This window comes from Podarcis raffonei, chromosome 9, assembly GCF_027172205.1.
Source record: "Podarcis raffonei isolate rPodRaf1 chromosome 9, rPodRaf1.pri, whole genome shotgun sequence".
NCBI lineage: Eukaryota > Metazoa > Chordata > Lepidosauria > Squamata > Lacertidae > Podarcis > Podarcis raffonei.
Genome location: NC_070610.1, coordinates 43079664 through 43101486, shown reverse-complemented (window position 1 = coordinate 43101486; position 21823 = coordinate 43079664). Strand labels below are relative to the sequence as shown.

The window sequence follows — 21823 nt, the reverse complement described above, 5'->3', positions numbered from 1 at the left end:
GTAAGAATACCCAACGCTTCCCCCCACTTTTGTATACCAGGGGAATGATACCCAAGGGGATATCTGGTGAGATGGGGATTCCTCCCACTGTTATAAAAAGTGCACCAAATGTGGTGGGAGAAAGTATATGGATTTTATTATTTGGACGTGTTTGTACTTGGAATAGTAATACATATTAATAGGCATTCTTAGTAATTCCACACCGTTTGTCTTAACAGAAGCCTTCCAGAGCCCCTGATGACGTATGATTTACACGGAGAGTTCATCGTTCCTGCCAGTAAATATTTGACTTACAAAAACATCTTACTTCTTTTAAAACAGTAACGATGGAGATCAGAGAATAGAGCTTCAATTAAATTTCTGCTTTGAGTAAATTAACTCAAACATTTTTTTACATGGAAATCATTTGAAAACTGTTTTTTCTTCCCTGCCCTCAATATATTATATACATAAAAATGGTCTGCATATTAATAGCCTCATGCAGTAAAACACTGACAGTCTTGGATATACTTAAAGTTTTAATATTACCTACGACATTGTTTAGCTTACTTTAAAACTAGTGCTAGCCTTACTGTGGAAGTACCTTTTCATGTCTCTTTTAATTCCTCCTCCCCCTGCAAAATAATATACCCCAGAAATGGTAGTGTCACATAAACCTTTACATCTCAAAATCTCCTATTGCCTGATATTTCTTTGCACTGAGATCCTTCTGAGGTCCATATCCCAAGCTCAGTTGGTTAGAGTGTGGTGCTGATAGCATGAAGGTCATAGGTTCGAACCCTGTATGGACCGCTTGCATATTCTTCCATTGCAAGGTGTTGGACTAAATGACTCCCTTCCAACTCTGCAATTCTGTGATTCTTATGTGTTCCTAGAAGTCATGAATGTACAGGTGGTGTTAAACTTTTATCAACTAAAAGGAAGACTTGGAGAAGGCAGCACATCAGCTGCAGAAATATAATTCATTTTAAGGTGAAAAAGACATTATGGGCAGCAGATTTTGGCAAAATATCAATGAGATACCTAGGCAAGTGAAATTAAAATATTCCGTAAAGCAATGAAGTCGCTATTATTTTTTAAAAGGTGTGCAACAGACAGTTTACCCTTTCATTGGTTAGCCTCGTTTATTCATTGTTATATTAAGTAGGCTGAACACACAAGGCACAATGCAGAACAGCTGCAAAAGATTGACTACCTAGTTCAAATCTGTGTACATGAGAGAGACGTTCTGCCTCAACCCACCTGTGCTGCCTCTTCATTCTCATTACCACCTGTGGTTATGATGCAGTGACATTAGATTCCACAACTGGCATCATTTCTTTTCTTTTCCAATATGAAGATTATAGCAACTAGACTGTAGCTACTGAGCCTGAGCCTTGCTGGCCCATGTCTCCCCTTGCTATTCCATTAGCACCTTCTTTCCTTTGTTACCTGTTTCCTTACCCCATTTCTCTTACCCCTAAGTGTTTTTTCCCTGATTTCCTACTCCCTTCCCCTGCACCCCCCTGCCTCATCTTCCACACTGTTCCTGTGGGTCCTTCAACCCTCTGGAACAGATATTCAGGAAGACACAGCAGCAGGAAGAGGGAATTGAAGAAAATTGCCTCGCCTTCTCTTACGTTAGCAGATGCCTCTGCTTGATTTGATTTCACTATGTCAAGAGAATAAAAAGGTCATTCTGCTACAGTAATATAATTTCTTACTCTGCAGTTTCTTTCTAGAGAAATGGAAGTGGCTAACCAAAATAATAGCATTGATCTAAAAAAAATATTGAGAGCAGAAAAGAAACGATAACTAAAATACCATACTCCCCCCCCCAAAAAAAAGAGAGAAAGCCAGGAATAAGGAGAAATGGGGAAATGCCTAGTTTTCTTTTTTTATCAAATGTATGACTAATAATTACTCCTTCATTCTTTTATGTAGAAAGTGGCACCCCCGAGTCCCGTGTTAACGCTATCCATTTCTTGGTTCATAAACTTCCAGACAAGAACAAAGAAATGCTCGATATTTTGGTGAAACACTTAGCAAAGTAAGCATCTTGTCTTCTAATTTAGTTCTCAGATGTTTAAAAAAGTAGGCTTAATTATGTTCAGAGTTGGATTCTGTTCTATACAGGAACATAATTTACAACACAGATGTGAAGCTTGTCTTGTTCTATATGTTTCTTAGAAGAAATAAGCTGAAATGCAATCCATTGATGAAGTCATCCAAGTGTTTGCTTAACAGTGTTAGATGTTTATTGTGGGTTTGATCAAAGGTAAAGAGAGGGGTTTTTTTGTAGATCTTTGGAGATTCATTGGTAAATTTAAATTGGCTTCACACTGCTTCCTTGTGATAGTCTAATGTGTTAGTGTATCTTCAGATTCATTTGGTTTTAGTGTGTAACAATCAGGTTTTCTTCTATTTAAAAACTTGGAAAGAAAAAGTGGGGAAACCATTATACAAGTTCAGCTAGGGAAATCTCCTCCCGCCCACCTTGAAAGTTCTGCTTTATAACTTCATAATTTTGAATGTTCTCTTTTTCTTTTTGTTCTTCAAAAGCGTTTCAAAGCACGCCAAGAAGAATCTCATGACTGTAGCAAATTTAGGAGTAGTGTTTGGACCAACATTAATGCGACCACAGGAAGAAACTGTGGCTGCCCTCATGGACCTGAAATTTCAGAATATTGTAGTGGAGATCCTAATTGAAAACCATGATAAGGTAAATGGGGAGAAGCAGGGAGGATTTTGCTTTTATTCCACAATATGTAATGTACAGTCTTCTTTAATATTTATTTAGCAACATGAGGTATAACGTGTTCCTATGTTCAGAATGATTGCTGTTTTTTCTTGTCAAAATAATATCATCCACATAAAAGGTATCTGCTAGCTTGGGGAAAAGGTTTACAGAAGTCCCCCAAAAAAACTTTAGGGGGGAATTGTTCAGTGAGCATTACAAATGATTAGTGGGCAAATTGTTTACAGACTGTTGGAGAGAAAACCCAGGAAACTGGTGGAAGGGTGAATGGAATGTCTTGCAAAAGGGTGTAATGGGCTTCTTGGACAGGTGACTCACACTGATTTTATTCCATGTTCATGATATTGTCTTATTTATTGTGTTACTTGTGTAATACAGTAATACTAGCTCTTCAAATAATATGAAAATTTGAAAGAAGTCCGAACACATTAAATGCCACCCCCCTTTTCAATAGGGTCTGTTTATGCGTAAAGCACTTCAGTTGCAACCTATCCTTTTCGCTAAACTGTTCACTTTCATTTTCTCCCTACTACAATCTCCCATTTAACTCACATGTGACTTTATAGAATCTTATTCATTTCCGGCTCATTGGTTCTCAGTATCCACTGCTTCAGCTTTTCTCCCATGCTGCCCAATTGGACCCAAGTGAATTTAGTGCCTCCAGGTTCTCAAGCGCGGGTGGCGCTGTGGTCTAAACCACAGAGCCTAGGGCTTGCTGATCGAAAGGTCAGCTGTTCGAATCCCCACAATGGGGTGAGTTCCCGTTGATCGGTCCCAGCTCCTGCCCACCTAGCAGTTCAAAAGCATGTCAAGTGCAAGTAGATAAATAGGTACCGCTCCGGTGGGAAGGTAAATGGCGTTTCCGTGTGCTGCTCTGGTTCACCAGAAGCGGCTTAGTCATGCTGGCCACATGACCCGGAAGCTGTCTGCGGACAAATGCCGGCTCCCTCGGCCTATAGAGCGAGATGAGCGTGCAACCCCAGAGTTGTCCGCGACTGGACCTAACAGTCAGAGGTACCTTTACCTGTACCTTTAGTGCTCAAGGCAGGAACATGCTTGCCTCTTAGGAACTTTTAAACTGCCCCTTTCCCCAGTATGGGCTTTGGAGTACATTGTGTGCCATTGCAATAAAATTCTTGATGCCTTATCAATATTTCATATGTCAGAAACTTTGAGGGCAAGCACTGAATTTCAGAAATATTCTCTATTGTCAAATTGACGAGAAACCTTTCCCTCATGTTAAAGGCAAGGAAACTTGTTGCCCATATAGAAAGATGCCAGGGTATGTTCTGGAAGCCCTTGATGCAATAACCTCGTTGAAGCTAAGTCTGGTTCTGATCAATGCCTGGGTAGGAGAACCCCAGAGAATCCTGTGCACTGCTTTGAATTCCATGGACAAAAAAAGCAGCATATAAATGAAACAGAACTAAATAAAATAGTTGACTGAGGCATGTTGATGCATGTTTACGTGCTTGAATTGGAGGTGTGTTTATTCAAAACACATACCAATCTATTCTAATCAATGCACAATAGAATAATGAATTGTGCAACAGCAAGTTTTACACCATTACTTAGTCCATTAAACATTTGTAAGCATTGCTTGAAAACTTTTGAGTGGCAGCTATAGCAAAGAAAGGGCTCATAAGCCATCGCCATTGGTCCCTTCGTATCCATATTGCTGTCCTACCTCACCATTTATGTAAATGGCACCAGACTAGAGAGGGTTCCCCCCCGCCCCGACTTCTTGCTTTTGCTTTAGGAAATTAATGTTGACTTTATGCTTAAGGCTGTAGTCTTAGTATATTTATCTTCATTCCAAAAAATAAAAATCCAGGGAAATGAGAATGAAAAGTATTGACTTCTATTGCTCAGTCTTCATACTTTCCTCAGGGTTCTGAGAAATATAAGTTATATTTTACTTTAATATTTTTAATTGCTTTTATATTTCTACCACCACTTCTGCACTTGCCAGAAAGTGTCTGATTATTCGTCTGACTCTTCTCTCCCACATACATGCTCCTGCTGCTTTCCAGACTGGCAAAAAGCTTGCTTTTGGTATGGTGGAGACTCAGCTAGATTCATTATAGGCAAACTGGCAGACAGATGTCTATAGAAGCACCACATCAATGCAGTCTAGAAATGTTTTCTTTTTAAAAATTAATTTTATTTTCCCAGACAGTAAAATCAGAGAGGTGGCAGTAGAGGCAAATGGATTTTTCAGAGGCTGCACTTTAGCTCCTATGCAAAAGGAACTCTACTTACTCTTGACATTCTAAGACAAGTCTCTTTTATTATTGGGAAAGATGCAAGAGACTAGCTAATAAATTCATGGTAGGAAAGAAATCTAGTTTATTATTAATCAACCTTCACATGCACCGTGTCACTAATACTCATGACATCTACATGAGCTCAACAATATTATCTTCATATTACAGATAGGAACTGTTGGTGAAGGGTTTAAGAAGTTATGGAGTGGGTTAACGGCCCAGTTAAAATTTTAACCAAAGATATTTAACTTATCAGACATGTTGTTAACCACAGGGCTACACCAGTACTAAAGAGTGGCAAAAAGTATTTATGCCTGACTGAGTACGGATTGGTTGAAACGGAGATCATAATAGTTTATTCTGAAGTTTTCACCTTAAGATGATTTGTTAAATCCACAAATTCCATACCTCTTGTGTTAGATAGGAAAAAATAAGGGGGGGGGGTGTATGCATTTATGTGTCAGGACTGGGCTATGGGCAGCAAATCTGAGGCAAGCAAGAAGCCTTCAGGCAAATCAGTTGTCAGCACTAAAGAAGGATCACCAAAGCTCATTAGAATTGAGTGAAGTATATGTTTTAAGAATACTTTGTGTTCACACCAGTGCTCATGTAGTGCTCATCTGAAGCCTTTTATACTTCCCAGGTGGATCGCTTAGGTGGGTAGAGTCAGCCCAGGCCCTGAAGGTACTTCACAGAGAAGCTGCCACCTGCAATTCAGTAACTCACCACATGGGGCATCTGCCAATCCAGCAACTTCTGACACTATCCTAATTTTTTTTGAAATACGATAGCCTTTTAATTAATCTTAGGTCTTTTCAGATATTTCCAGATTGTATAGATTATCCACATAACTTTGAACACTGAAGTAAATGAAAACTGAGACCGCAGAAAAACAACAACACACCTTGTCTACACTTTCAGTTGCTTTTTGAATATTGAATACTGAACGTTAAAATCAGATCAAGGAAACGTGGTCTTGGTTTTCAATCATGCTTAGTTTATTAGGCCATCAGAGTCTGGAAAACCTGAGGGGCCATTGGAAAGGGAGAAAGAGGTGGCCTCTCTTCCTTTAAATATATGCATGCTACAGTATGTGGTGGTAATTATCTACAAAATGATCATGCACATAAAACACATTAACCAGGTTTTCCACATCCTCTTCATGTTAGACATTTTTACAATAATAGTTCCTTCATAAGGAAAGGACTTTACAGTATAAAACATCAGTATTCTTATATCTTCCTCATGTGGTTTCAGTATAATACTTTACAGCAGACATGCTGGGTCGAACCTGAAAGCTTAAAAGCGTGGTTAAGTAGTTTTAGAACGCTTTATCTGTTAAACCTTTTTTTGTAATACAAAGACCCATTTGCTTTTATAAGAATACTGACATATTCTCAAAATAACTATGCAGGAAAGAAGGAATAACCCCCCCCCCCCTTTCCCCATGTTTAAGGAAATTAGAGACAGTCTCTCTCTCTCAATAGATCTGAAGACACGCTCCTATTTATTTATTTATATTAAAATGTATACATAACTTTACCACCAAAAATGCCCCTGGAAGGAGGTTGCAACATTAAGTAGCATTTACAAAACAGCAATTTATTCATTTATAAATAAATTATTTACATTCTCCTCTTGAAAAGACTGTCAGTATTAATAAAATCACAAATATTATATCAAAGTCAGTGTGGACATCAGTTCACATTTCCGAATGCTTATGCCATGTTTTAAGCTCAGGGTGCCACCATGGAGAAGTCCTGCTCACCACCAGATGTGCTGCTCCCAATGGTGGGTTGCAAAGGAGTTCCCCTGGCTGATCTTAACTCTCAGGCAGGACTACACAGGGAGAGATACTTCTTAAAGTACTTGCATCCCAAGGTGTTCAGAGCTTTGCAAGTCACCTGCAGCATCTTTAATTCAGACCAAAAACACATTGACAGCCTGTGTAAATTGTTAAGGACAAGTACAATATGGTTTGGGCTTGTGACTCCACTCAAAAGCCACGCTGCTGCATTTTGCTGCAGTTTTTGAGTCACCTTCAAGGGCATCCTGCATAGCCTGCATTACAGTAATCTAACCAGAACATGAATTACTTTGGCTATGGCTATCCCTCTCCAGGAACATCTGTATCTGGGAAAATGCACGCCATACCACTGCTGACACTTGGGTATCCAAGGACAAGATAGAGTCCACAAGTATCATCAGACTTACAGACCTGTAATTTCAAGGGGAATTTAACAGTTTATAGTATCTTGGTCTAAAGCTCAACATCAAAAAAAAATGAAGATCATGGCCACTGGGCCCATCACCTCCTGGCAAATAGAAGGGGAAGAAATGGAGGCAGTGAGAGATTTTACTTTCTTGGGCTCCATGATCACTGCAGATGGTGACAGCAGTCACAAAATTAAAAGACGCCTGCTCCTTGGGAGAAAGGCGATGGCAAACCTAGACAGCTTCTTAAAAAGTAGAGACATCACCTTGCCAACAAAGGTCCATATAGTTAAAGCCATGGTTTTCCCAGTAGTGATGTATGGAAGTGAGAGCTGGACCATAAATAAGGCTGATCGCCAAAGAATTGATGCTTTTGAATTATGGTGCTGGAGGAGACTCTTGAGAGTCCCATGGACTGCAAGAAGTTCAAACCTCTCCATTCTTAAGGAAATCAGCCCTGAGTGCTCACTGGAAGGACAGCTCCTGAAGCTGAGACTCCAATACTTTGGCCACCTCATGAGAAGAGAAGACTCCCTGGAAAAGACCCTGATGTTGGGAAAGATTGAAGGCACAAGAAGAAGGGGATGGCAGAGGACGAGATGGTTGGACAGTGTTCTCGAAGCTACAAACATGAGTCTGACCAAACTGCGGGAGGCAGTGGAAGACAGAAGTGCCTGGTGTGCTCTGGTCCAGGGGGTCACGAAGAGTCGGACATGACTAAACGACTAAACAACAACAGTAGTATCTTGGTCTCTTAACAGGATTTAACTTCCATTTATTAGCCCTCATTCAGCCAATACAGTGGCCAGACACCAATCCAGAATCTGCATTGCCTTATCTAATTCAAGAAAAGAGGTGTTGATGGCTCCCAACTCTAAGTCTCCTGATGACTTCATCCAGCAACTTGATATAAATGTTGGGGATAGAATGCATATCTGCGGAACCGCTACAACATCGTGTCTCCCAAGAGATCTAGTAGAATCAAAAGGGTTTTACTCATCCTATAGAGAAAATCATCTGTCAGAGTGACTAAGACCGTTTTAGGACCTAAAATCAGACTGAAATGGATCAAGATAATGGGTCTCTTCTAAGTGTCTAATACCTAAACTGATCAGCCACCACTCAAGTACCTCATTCCAAAAAGGGAGATTTGTGATCAGCCAGAAGTTATCAGCACCATTGAATACAAAGAAGGCTTTAAAGGAGTGACTGCCACTGTCTTTATCACCCAGCCAGATCCCCATATTATATGCTGGGACAGCTTTATTCCAGATCTGTATTGTGAATGATAGATGTTTGTTTTGAACCGACATGACATTTCGAACGAGCAGAAGACAAATAAGCAGGAAGCTTTGTAAACAAAGAGCTAGGTGCAGAGGTGGAACAAGAGAAAGGTTACAGATATCTTAAGTCTACTTACTCCAATACACTGCTACTCCCCAGTGCCATTTCTCCCCATATACTCCCTTACGCTACATCCATTTGAAATTAAGGGACAAAAAAAATCCTTGGCAATAAAACAGAATCTGGGAATAAAGTGTAGATTTCCACTAGAGGGTAGTACACGTCTAAGAACTCGGCCAACTATGTTAATATACCAACTAGCTATATAGCCAGTATACTGACCAACTCATTCTCATTGGGCCAAACCATTACCTTAATTAGGTACATTCCCTGTGTGGGAGAAAATATTGTGCAAGACTGTCCTATAGCACCCCAGCACATTTCTAGCCAGTCTTCTTATTTAAAACTACAAAGAAGGTGATTCTTCAAATACATTTTAATTTTTTCTTAATTTAAGAACCATTTCTATTTGTCCTTTCCACATATCCTCAGTGAGTAAGGTGAATTTTGCTCTGTTTCTTTCTTCTTCCAGTGAGTGGTATCATATAAATTCTAAGATGGTCGTGCACTTACCTTGTGTTTGAGAGCATCTGCCTCTGACATCATACCGAGTAGATCTCAGATGTACATTTTTGAGAAACAAGAATAAATGTACGGTGTAAATCAACATGGTTTGAGAGAATCTTTCAATTTAAAACAAGCTGCCAAAACATTGCAATACAAATTGTAAAATCTAACATCCACACACAGTATGCTTTCTCAATTTTCATATACCATAGATCATTTTGGAATACATCTTATGGATTCAAATATAAAATGTCCAAATGGAATAGACAGCTGTTCTCCTGCTGTTTAAAACAGGGAACGTCATAGACTTTTTAGTAGACAAACGGAAGCAAGAATAAGAAAGTGAATACAGATTATTACTACTCCCTTTAGTGATGGCTGCTAAGACTCACTATGGTACTTTTTTCTTTTTCTTTTTCTGCATATGTTTAGTCTTTAAAGATGGCACATGAAGACTCTGAGGAGAATTCTGTTATATACTTTTTAAAAGTATGAATTGGGATGCAAACAATGCAACAGTATTTTTGAGAAATCTTATTGCATAATTATTGCATAATTCTTGGTATGGGGCAAAATCAGCTATTCAGAACCCCTTTTCTGAACCTTCTGTGTTTTGTAGCTTTTCTATGAACAAAAGAAAAAATTGAACACATGGGGGGGGACCCCAATCTTAGTCCTCTGACGAAGACCTCCAAGGTAGATTAATTATTAGCTTCTGTTGCTCCAGCAAACACCCCTGTTTTCCTCTTCCCAGTATCCCAGCCTGCGGGGTGGGTTGTTGTCTCCACCTGCCAGTTGAAGGCAGGTAGCAACCTTTTGGGAGGTAGGACCTCTGTCATGCAGTTCCTGCCTTTGTCGAGTGCAGCCAAGCGCCATTTCGCATCAGCAAAGCCCCATGTGCTCTAGATGGCTCCCCAGAATTTCACTCTGCACACACATATGTGTGTTTACACACATTTTCATTCAAAAACAGGTATGTGACCCATTCCTATGGTGGTTGTTAGAAGCTGTCAGTTGAGAGCTACATTATTAAATGTTTCAACCAAAGTTTTTATATTCCATAGATTTAGGTCAAGCCATGTGCTTAGATCTGTCCTTAAATTCAGGGGTCAGTGAAAATGCTTAGCTTTGGCTGGATTGTGCCCTTTGTTCATAATAATATGATGATGATGGCCCTTTTTAAAGTTTATAGTCTTGACTAGATGCATAAAGGAAATAATAAAGGAGATAATGCAATGACTAGGATGGATGTAACCGGGGGGGGGGGGGGAATTAGACTAAGTGCATGAGCTTGAATAGCCCTCTTGCAACTGACTACTTTTAAGTAACTAAGAGAACACAATTTGTTTTCAATTCTCATGCTTGATTTTCTACAAAATGAAATATGGGCATCTCGGTAAAGTGTATTTTCCCCATTTCCAGGTAACAAAGATAAAACACGGGGGTTAAGCAAAATAATAGCTCATTTACCTCTGTGTTAGCTGTTCTTAGGTTTATCTGTACACAGCTAAAGGTTTGTTAAGCAGTATTTTTTCTTTTGCTGTCTTTGTAGGTAGAGGAAGAATGTAGCTACTACTAAAATATATGTTTACTCATCTCTGACTTAATATAACACTGAAAGTTTGTAGAATAGGATTGTGTACATTTCTTCATTAATTGCCAGGAAAAGCAGATTTGTTCTGTTCTGTCTGTGGCTTGACAGAACTGGCACGCTTTTTAATATTCTTGCTATTTAGCAGCAGTGGAGAATACTGGATGACTCCATTGTATTTGCTCATGTCATTGACAGGTGTTTACATTTCAATCCCAGCATGCTTAACTCTGCCTCCTATTCTTCAAATGACAGCAGTCCAGCGCATACTATCGGGAATGTTCGTGTCATGAATTGTTAAATGTGGGACATGATCAGGATACAGAGGAAGTCGCTGCCTTTTTGCTAAGAGTGCTATTTTTAGAAAAGGCTGAGTTAACAGATGTGTAAAATACGCATGATAAAAGAGCATACATTATGTTTTAACCTTGGTGTTGGTTTTTTTAAAATACAGTTTTATAACTGACCATCCTGCTTCTAATGTCTTTTTCTAATGATAATGGGGAAAGTTATAGTGTAAAGTTATAGTAGCTTTCCTGTACTTAAACCCATTCTGCACAAACATACACAGTGTAATGGCACACGATGAACTCTGCCTACATGTCATTCTACACATGCTTAGCACAGCATTCCTGAACCTCTTACTCTCCAGATGTTTTGGATTTCAACTCTCATCAGCCACAGCCAGTGCTGACAGAAGCTGTTGGGAGTTGTAGCCTAAAGCATCTGGAATGGACCAGATTGAGGAAAGCTTCTGTAATCTGTAGATTTTGGCAAGAGTTAAAATCAAAGGGTAGGAGACAGGAAAAAAATGCTAGGGAAGTATTTTGAAGAATTGCTGGGAGTAATACATACTTTCTGAACTCCTGACTTTCCTGTGAGACATCTCTCTGACAGCTGGGGAGAACTGCATTAGAGCTTGAATGGTGTGCACCAGTGAGCAGGATCTCTGTCCTGTTTCTATTTTTGCAATCTTCTTAGAGAGAGAAAAGTAATCTGAAGGTACCTGGCAGGTTTTTCCCCTTTTATTTTTAAATTAACTCTGCTGGTTTCTTAATAATAATAATAATAATAATATTCCTTTCTCGGTATAGATTATCATTCTATAACCAAGGGAAATACTCCCCAAAACTCAATTGCATGTTATGCAATCCTAACACACCATTTTATTTGTTTTGTCCAATCACTCATCCATCCTTCCTACAAAGACCTCAGGGTGGTATGCATGGTCCCCTCCTTTATCCTCACAGCAACCCTCTGAGGTAGGTTTGCCTGAGAAAGAATAACTGGGCTAAGGTCACCTGGTAATTTTTGTGGCTGAGTGGGCATTTCAAGGTAGGTCTTCCTGGTGTTAATTCACCATTCTAACCACTATAATAATACATTGGCTCTCAGTTTACACGAGAAAATTAGAACAGATTTGGTATATAACAAAACTTCTGCAGAGTTGATGGGCCCATGAATGCAAAGCCTCTGTCAGTTCCATAGCACCCTGGCAGCAATCCTATGCACATTTATGTGGGAGATGTTCCATTGAACCCAGCAGCACTTACTGCTGAGTAAATGTGCATATGATTGTGTGTATAGGACTTAGACATGAAACTCTTTTTTTCTTTTCCTTAAACTTGGAACCATAAACTTCTGTTTCATTTTGTGGCCTTACACCTACTCACCTACTTACCACTGGAAGGCATAGAGAGGACAGCTGAGGATTCTAACCAGGACTGGTTTGGATGACTGGCACAGCTGTGCGAGTGTGTGAATAAAAGGATGGGGTGGATTTCAAGCAATTGTGCAGGTGGGCAAGGTGAACTGTGGCCGAAGGGTCTGCAAGCACCAGGATCTTCAGGAAGATGAGCAGCAGATTCCTTATATATATTCTGTCTAGAATGCTAAAATATCTATAGTTCTGTACACTAAACATAAACGACATAATTTTAAGAAATGTTGCAAGTCAGTTGTGTCTTAACATCTTACATAGCAATTTGATTGCATGCTAATAATAGTTATGCAGAATAAAATGTCACCTTGCAAGGGTTAAGAGACACTTCCATTGCAACATTTTATGCTGATCAAATACTCTAGGACAAAGTTGGGGGATCACCTCTTCAAGATGTTGCTAGACTACAGTTCTCTCCATCCGTCACTATTGGTTGGGGCTGATAGGAGTTGGGAGTCCAACATTTGGAGGGCCACAGGCTCCCTACTCAAACTTCAAGCTTTTTCGGGGGAAATTTTTCATAATGTTTAAATTATTTCAGTTTGCCCTGATTTAATGAAACCTGGAATTTATGAGATATATTTAAATTACATTAGTGTCTAATGAAAGACAATAGTAATGACTCCTTGAATAATTGAATTTTCAATTGAAGAGATCCTTGATGTACACAGGATGAGCAGTTTAAAGCACGGAACTGTAGGTAAAGCAACTTCACACATATCCCTGCTGGTAATTTTATGTAGAAACCAGTCTCTTGCATTTCTGTGGGCTAGCTCTTAATTTTTCATATTGATATCTCTTCTCCTGGTTCTCAAGGCAGCTAACAAAACTGTAAGAATAAAAATGAAACCATTTAAAGCAATAAGAGTCAGTAAAATGCCATATTGAACCCAGTCTAAAACCATACAGCACCGAGCAGCAGCAATATAAATTGGGCAGAGTCAAAGCAACAATCTCCTTCACTGTTGAAAATGATGTTGGAAAATCATTTTTTCCTTTCAGTTCTGGAAAGTGCGTGGGTTTTACTAACCTGAGGGGCTTCCATAAGTTCCAAAGAGGCTTTTAAGATGACATGTGGAATGCATATTTTCTGTTTTGTTTCCTATGCTCCAGTGTGGATTGGACCTGGTTACAGTAATACTCAACCAATACCTGTTGATTGAGTAGTACTCAACCAATACCACCTCCCAGCCAAGGGCTATGAACCTTGTCAACACCAGCCTGTGCTGGCTGGAGCTGATGGTACTTGTAGTTAAAAATGTCAGGAGGCACCTGGTTGGCCTAGGCCCAAAGGAGACTCTCACCTCTTCTATTAACATGGCATAGTCCTCATAAGGAAAGCTAGTGTTTTACAAATTTGTGTCGGTCACAGGATATTGCTGTTGCTGCATTTCAGGTTGAGCTGCTCAGGGACTATGATTATACCAAAGCAGACCTGACGTGTGTTTATTTTTATCTTCTGTACTTTAAGGTCAAATATTGTGTGTTATTGCTATGATGCCTTTGGGAACCATGACGTGGCTCTTCACAGTAGCTAGGCTAGAGCTTTTCTTCCACTGTACAACATAGTGGCGCATCTGAGCTATTATTAGGACAGTCATTTTGGACTTGCAAAGTAGTTTCACTGCTTTCTGATTATTTCCCAAGTGTGGCATGTGGATTTTTATTGAACTATTTTTTTTTACCCAATAGTTTTTGATAAACTCATTTGTTGCACCTCGCCCTGCTGCCTTATTTGTTGTCCTTACATTTGTAATTTGTTGTGCTGTGGTATTTATATTTTATTATTCATGGACTGCTTGTTTCAATTGCTTTTTAAAAAGAAATTCCATTCAACAGTACGAGATGTAATGAAATATTTGTAAATGCCTGAAAATAGAAAAAAAACAGAAATCTAATCAAGTGTATGCAGAAACAAAAATGTATATGTAAGTTCTGTCTTCCTAGACTTGACAAAATGCCGTCTTTCCCCACTGATTTTATTGGAGAACAGTAACTTGATAATGTCATACATTTAATAGCTGCTTTGACCCCTTCCAGCAGACACACACACACACACACACACACACACACACACAGACCCCTGTGCAATAAAAAGAAATGTTGATCTGCCTGCATGCTACAGAAGAGAGGGCTAATGGGGGGGACGGACAGAATGGCCTAGCAAAACTACAACCCTTTAACTCATAACACAGATTAGCTGGATGCCCCTTGGCTGCAGGTGGATTTTGAAACCTGTATCTCATGCTTGTGTGAAGCATTTCCTTATTACGCTGTGGTTACAACGCATGGAGAACAAGGGAGAGAGAGTGTACGCTCCAATGTGTGTGAAAGGGCTCTGCATCACATGGCAAAAGGGCCAATTGAAATTAGGGTCATTGCTACTATGTTTGCTGGAAGACATGAGATGTCTCTTGCAAGAGCTTAGCCACCTGTACCTGCACGGCAAAAGCAAGCAGGTGTATTTATTGCTTTGTTGCAAATGGTAGGAAAGGCTGGCAGTACAAGTAGGTAAGGGTGGACAGAGTATCTGTAATTCAAAAGGGTTTAATTTTATTTATTTAAGAACATTTCTGTATTGCCCCTCAATTCAAAATTTCCAAGGCGGTTTACAATAACTAATAAAAACACAGTAAAAGGCAGTGATAAACAATTGCAGCTGGGCAAAAATACAGGGATCTCCCCACTTGTGTGCAATCAGCACACACAAAAGGGGGCGGAATGGAAGTGGAGCGAAATGGGGCTATCCCCACTTGTGTGCAACTCAGTGATGTGTGCAGGGGCCGGGAACGGAACCCCCACATATGTGGAGATTTCCCTACACACCAGAGCTTGGAAGACTAAGAAAATAAGGAGGTCTTCGTGCGGTGCCTAAAATACGTTAGTGTCAGTGTGACTTTCTGTGGAGAGAGTCCCACGGGCAAGAAGAAGAAGAAGAGTTTGGATTTGATATCCCGCCTTTCACTCCCTTTAAGGAGTCTCAAAGCGGCTAACATTCTCCTTTCCCTTCCTCCCCCACAACAAACACTCTGTGAGGTGAGTGGGGCTGAGAGACTTCAGAGAAGTGTGACTGGCCCAAGGTCACCCAGCAGCTGCATGTAGAGGAGCGGAGACGCGAACCCGGTACCCCAGATTATGAGACTACCGCTCTTAACCACTACACCACACTGGCTCTCACACTGGCAAGATACAACAGCTGAAAAAGATCCTCTCCTCCATTGCCATTAGCCAACTTCAGACAGTGGGGACATTTGTTGAAAGTTTTAGCAGTCAGTTACTGAAAATGAGCATAACCAAGGGTTATGTTCATGTACCAATAGTTAATATGTGCCTTGTATGATCCAGTTTGAGAAAGTTTAGTAACTTGGTAGGTGTGGGGAATCATATTAAAGACATGATCCCACAAATCATATTAAAGGCAAAATTATAAAGAAACTATTGTCTCGTGTTTCTACCATCCGTTTTGATAATTATAATGAAAGACTTGGCTAAAATATATGGGCCAGTGAAATTTTTGAACCAGTGACCTTGCCTTTTGTGATTCATAAATAAATCTTATTTCTGTGGGCCCTGCCAGCTGGCAAGAACAATTGCACATACTTAGGTTTGTGGATTAAATGATTTGCAGAACAGTTGATGTGTAGATGGTATTTATGCTTATTTATAAATTTGGTTTTGTTTTTAATTTTTTAAAAAGAATAATGGCACACTCCCCATGTTCAAAGAATAGTTTTGGCTTCTTCATGCCTGAATGGCATCCAAGACAAATGTTAGTTGATAATAGTTTACAGTTGCATTTTTACAGGTTGCTGTTCATAGCAAATAATTAATGCCCTTTGTGCTCTTCTTTGCAGATTTTTCAAACGCTGCCTGATGCCACTTTCCCCGAGCCAATTCCTGTGTCGGTATCTCCTCCAAATGCCCCACCACGACAATCAAGAAGACAAGGGCAACGTAATAAGAGGCCCATTGCTGTATATAATCTCTGTCTTGAGCTGGATGACAGTAAGATGTTAATTATATTTTCTATCTTGGCAGCAGAGTTGAGTTGCAGTATATCTTGTGTCATCAGGGCAATCTACAGTAGTTTTCCATTTCACAAATTCTATTATCTCTTTCTTTTTTTTAAAATTGGAAAATGGAGAGAGGAGGCAGGGAGAGTACATTCTTATAAGTTAGTACTGTATATATCTGGAACTTCAGGAGAACTTTCTCATTCCTCTTAACAAGGGATTCAGATTTCTTTTAAGCTGAATCTCTTTGACCTCTGTCGACAATTATAAAATTGTAAGATAAATGGAAGATATGAACCAAAATGTTAAGCAGATTTGCTTGAATTACGAGAATGAATGTACAGTACTTGAATGCTCAAATGTGGACCAGAATCCAGTCTGGCAAATAGTAGTAATATTGACAGCTACTAGCCATCAAGTAAACAGTTGTCTACCAAGAGATAAAGCAGGATGTGTTGGATAATCTGTTGTGCAAGTCAGAAAGGATGGCATTTGTGTTGTTTTCATACAGTCTTACCCATTTTCGTTTCTTTGTGGGCATGAGCTGTTCTTGACAGGTGTTTGAATGTTTAAATTATTGCATCCTCTTTGTCTTGTTTCTCTCTATATCATTGTTGAATTATATCTGTATTTAGAGTAAAATGGGCTTGGTGTACATGGTATTGTTTCTAGCATGGAGATGAAACTAGAGGGTTTTTAATTTAGGATTTATGCAGACAGATGGAGCATATTGATAAACTTATTAAAATCAACTGCATTTATTGATGAATAAAAGGTGCAAACAAAAGTTGTGAATACAAATTCTAAGCACATGCAGAACAACTCTGTCAAACTGCTAGCTTTAAAATATAGATGCACATGATATTGCTTGCCTCCTGTACTTTTTCACTCTGTCTTAAAATAGCTGATTCCCCCCCCCCCAAAAAAAAACTATGCATGTTTGTGTGTACTTAGTTTTTTTTTTTGGAAAAAAACACACAATTGCCACATGCACACTGTAATATAAGATTGGGTGGGAAATTAGTATGTGCTTTGTTTATGTATATTATAGTGACATAAGTTATTTTTAAAAATCATGTTCTGCGATTCTGTCAGAACTATCATTTTAAATTAATTTTAGACAGGTTAGATATGTTAGCCTGTTGCAGCAGCATCAACATTGTTGTGGCACTTTAAAGGCTAACTGGTTCATTGTCTTTAAGTTGCCAGCTCATTTTGAATTAAGGTATTGGGCTTTACAGCTTATGTTTACCAAGAGTTTCAAAACAATGACCTATTTTTAGACCATGATGTTAAACTCCTGATATTTTGAGGATGCTATAAAAGCTCAATAGTACCTTGAGAGCTGTAAATAGCCTACATGCTTGGCACCCCTGCTTATTAATATATTTAGGAATATTAAAACAGGAACAGGTTAAAGGTTCTCATTTGCCATTAAGAGAATAGTTAATAGCAGTTGCTGAAATTCTTGCTGAGTTCCACTAAGTTGAGTAGCAGATTGAAGCCTTCATACAGCTTTTTAAGGAAACTCCTCTCAGCCATCTTCTGTCTTTGCATGTCCCTACCCAGCTCACTGGGATAGCATTCATAGCCCTTCCTCTTGCTGAGTGAACCTTGCACCTCCCTACTGAAATAGAATTCTGGTCTCTACAGCTCTGAAGCGAAGTGGGGCATGTGCTTTGTTTCCCATTTAGGCAGTAGGTCAGACTAAAAGCTATTAGTAATACTGCATAATATTACAAGAAATTGCAAAATACCTTTGTTTTAACAAGTCACTGTCATTTTCCTCTTGTCTGAGATAATCAGGATTGTGTGCTCACCCTTCTGTTTGATAGTGTGTGTGTGTTTCTAATTGATAACGCTTCTGTATGCCATTTTAATCTCGACTTAGCATGGCGTTCCTCTCCCTGCTCTGCTTGTATCTGATTTCTTTTTATACGGCAACCCTCGGATCTATCATATCTTGGCATTTTAATTATGAGGTCTAAATTAACACCCTGGCACAATATCTGTGACTCTGCTGTGAACTCTCTCCAACAACTTGATGAAATTGTGATTTCTTGATCCTTTTATTTTTAGCTGTCTCGATGAGAGGTTCACATAAGAGGAAGATGCACATCTGTAGGTTCTTTTTATTTGAAGATGCTAGGCGTGGCTAGGTCTTCTTCTAGCCAGCCAATTGCCTTGTAATGCAATTCCTTCCTACTATAGAACAGAGGTTCTTAGTGAGCAAACATGCCTTAGAGTGAAACAAGGCTAACATTTCAGGAGATGAAGCAATGCGTTTGTGAAGCACTTAAGCAGCAAAAACTGCTGAAGCACATGCAGAGCATTCTTCTTGTGGGAAATGAGTGGTTTTAGCACCCAAGCTTCCAGCCCCTGCCCAGTTACCATGTACTCCTGTGAAGTGGGCTGAGGCAAGTTTGGGGTAGAGATGGGAATATCAGGTAATAGATGGTTGGCTGCAGGAATAATAATAATAATAATAATAATAATAATAATAATAATAATAATTTATTATTTGTACCCTGCCCATCTGGCTGGGTTTCCCCAGCCACTCTGGGCGGCTTCCAACAAAGATGAAAGATACACTAAAATGTCACATATTAAAAACTTCCCTGAACAGGGCTGCCTTCAGATGTCTTCTGAATGTCAGGTAGATGTTTATCGCTTTGACATCTGATGGGAGGGCGTTCCACAGGGCGGACGCCACTACCGAGAAGGCCCTCTGCCTGGTTCCCTGTAACATGGCCTCTCGCAGTGAGGGAACCGCCAGAAGACCCTCGGAGCTGGACCTCAGTGTCCGGGCAGAACGATGGGGGAGGAGACGCTCCTTCAGATATACTGGACCGAGGCCGTTTAGGGCTTTAAAGGTCAGCACCAACACTTTGAATTGTGCTCGGAAACGTACTGGGAGCCAATGTAGGTCTTTCAAGACCGGTGTTATATGGTCTCGGCAGCCGCTCCCAGTCACCAGTCTAGCTGCCGCATTCTGGATTAGTTGTAGTTTCTGGGGCACCTTCAAAGGTAGCCCCACGTAGAGCGCATTGCAGTAGTCCAAGCGGGAGATAACCAGAGCATGTACCACTCTGGCGAGACAGTCTGCAGGCAGATAGGGTCTCAGCCTACGTACCAGATGGAGCTGGTAAACAGCTGCCCTGGATACAGATTTGACCTGTGCCTCCATGGACAGCTGTGAGTCCAAAATGACTCCCAGGCTGCGCACCTGGTCATTCAGGGGTACAGTTACCCCATTCAGGACCAGGGAATCCTCCACACCTGCCCGCCTCCTGTCCCCCAGAAACAGTACTTCTGTCTTGTCAGGATTCAACCTCAATCTGTTAGCCGCCATCCATCCTCCAACCGCTTCCAGACACTCACACAGGACCTTCACCGCCTTCACTGGTTCTGATTTAAAAGAGAGGTAGAGCTGGGTATCATCCGCATACTGATGAACACCCAGCCCAAACCTCCTGATGATCTCTCCCAGTGGCTGCATGTAAATGTTGAAAAGCATGGGGGAGAGGACAGAACCCTGAGGCACCCCACAAGTGAGAGCCCAGGGGTCTGAACACTCATCCCCCACCACCACTTTCTGAACACAGCCCAGGAGGAAGGAGCGGAACCACTGTATGACAGTGCCCCCAGCTCCCAGCCCCTCAAGGCGGTCCAGAAGGATGTCATGGTCGATGGTATCAAACGCCGCTGAGAGATCCAGCAGAACTAGGAAACAGCTCTCACCTTTGTCCCTAGCCCGCCGGAGATCATCAACCAGTGCGACCAAGGCAGTTTCAGTCCCATGATGAGGCCTGAATCCCGACTGGAAGGGATCCAAATGGTCCGCTTCTTCCAGGCGTGCCTGGAGTTGTTCAGCAACCACTCGCTCAATCACCTTGCCCAAGAATGGAAGATTTGAGACTGGGCGATAATTGGCCATCGTGGCCACATCTAAAGATGGTTTTTTAAGAAGCGGTTTAATAACTGCCTCTTTCAGCGGGTCTGGGAAGGCTCCCTCGCGGAGGGAAGCATTCACCACCCCACGAAGCCCATCGCCCAGTCCTTCCCGGCTAGCTTTTATAAGCCAGGATGGGCAAGGATCCAGGAGACAGGTGGTTGGCTTCACTCGTCCAAGCAGCCTGTCCACATCCTCGGAGCTGATGTGTATATGAGGAACAAGCAGGAATGTGTATAAGCAGATACAAGAGTCCAACCTGAAGCTCTGCCATGGTTTTAAGTGAGGTCTTTATCTTCACAGCTGAATGGGAATTTCTCTATCAAGAACAGGACTTTTACCTGGTCCTGTTCAGTCAACAGGACTCATACAATGAGTACAATGGGAGGTTGCAACTTGCCCTCTCCGGATGGCTACCTGGTCACTTCACTGGACTCAGGTGATTGCTTTGAGGATACTATGTTCCTTTGAGTCCCATGGATAAAGTCTGGGAGAAAAGTGCAACAGAACCTTCTTTTCATCCATGGCTTTGCATATCAAAGTAGTAAAACAGACATTGCTAATTAAGCTAAAATATGTACTGCAGATACTAAGCCCCTTAGTCCCATATTTGGAAATATTTTTTGTCTTGATGAAGGAATTAGATATCTGGTGCCCTCTTCAGTCCTAAGACTTGCAAGGGAAGTTCCTAACTCACCAAAGGTTTGAGACCCATTGGCTACCCTCCGCCGGTTAAGCTGGCCAATTGAAACCATTTCCCTGGGTTGTGGCTGCTGTCGCATGCTGACAGCTGCTAGGAGCTACAGGTGAGAGCTGAGTGCAGGATTGGGACCAAAGGTGGACAAACTACCCCAGAAGGAGCACCACATGTCCTTCACAAGTGGTACTAACTCTCCCCTAACACTCCATGCACCCCTGAATCAATGTAGGGTTTTTATTCCTGCCATAACGACTATCCGAGTTACACATAGTTGCTTTCCGACAATCCTCTTTGGAAAAAAGGTAGCAAAGGAAATATTTACGAGAAGTTATCTGCTTTTGCTGTTGTTCCTCTCCAGACCTGAACTGCAAGCTGGTTATTGAGTGAATGGTACAACCCCTATGCAGTTTTTTTCTTTTGAAGGATTTGAGAATGCTTTGCAAGAGAGAGGGACTTCGCTTTTGATGTCTGCTGCTGTTATGATATAACCATGCTGCTTCACACTGTAAATTAATTTGCTTTGACTTGTATCGACACTCTAACCTAATTTGTCTTTCTTGCTTCTCAATCTAATTCATGTTGTCTGTCTTCTGTTGACCTTTTGGAAGAGGTTTTTGTTCTTGGCATCATAATGTCGCTTAATAAAGGGACATAAATTTCATACTCTGTGACTTCTTTTCTTAAGCCTATCCAGATATCTCAATGCAGCTGATTCTGA

General features: G+C 40.7%; 1 protein-coding gene across 4 annotated transcripts in view; it reads left to right on the top strand.

Annotated features, from left to right (window-relative positions):
* Positions 1-21823, top strand: part of ARHGAP10 (Rho GTPase activating protein 10) — a 102761-nt gene that overhangs the window by 59072 nt on the left and 21866 nt on the right. For all 4 annotated transcript variants that reach the window (XM_053403174.1, XM_053403173.1, XM_053403172.1 and 1 more), the window contains exons 16-19: positions 219-277; positions 1924-2029; positions 2542-2701; positions 16295-16445. In XM_053403174.1, the coding sequence (XP_053259149.1) occupies positions 219-277; positions 1924-2029; positions 2542-2701; positions 16295-16445 (476 nt within the window). The remainder of the gene's footprint in view (positions 1-218; positions 278-1923; positions 2030-2541; positions 2702-16294; positions 16446-21823) is intronic.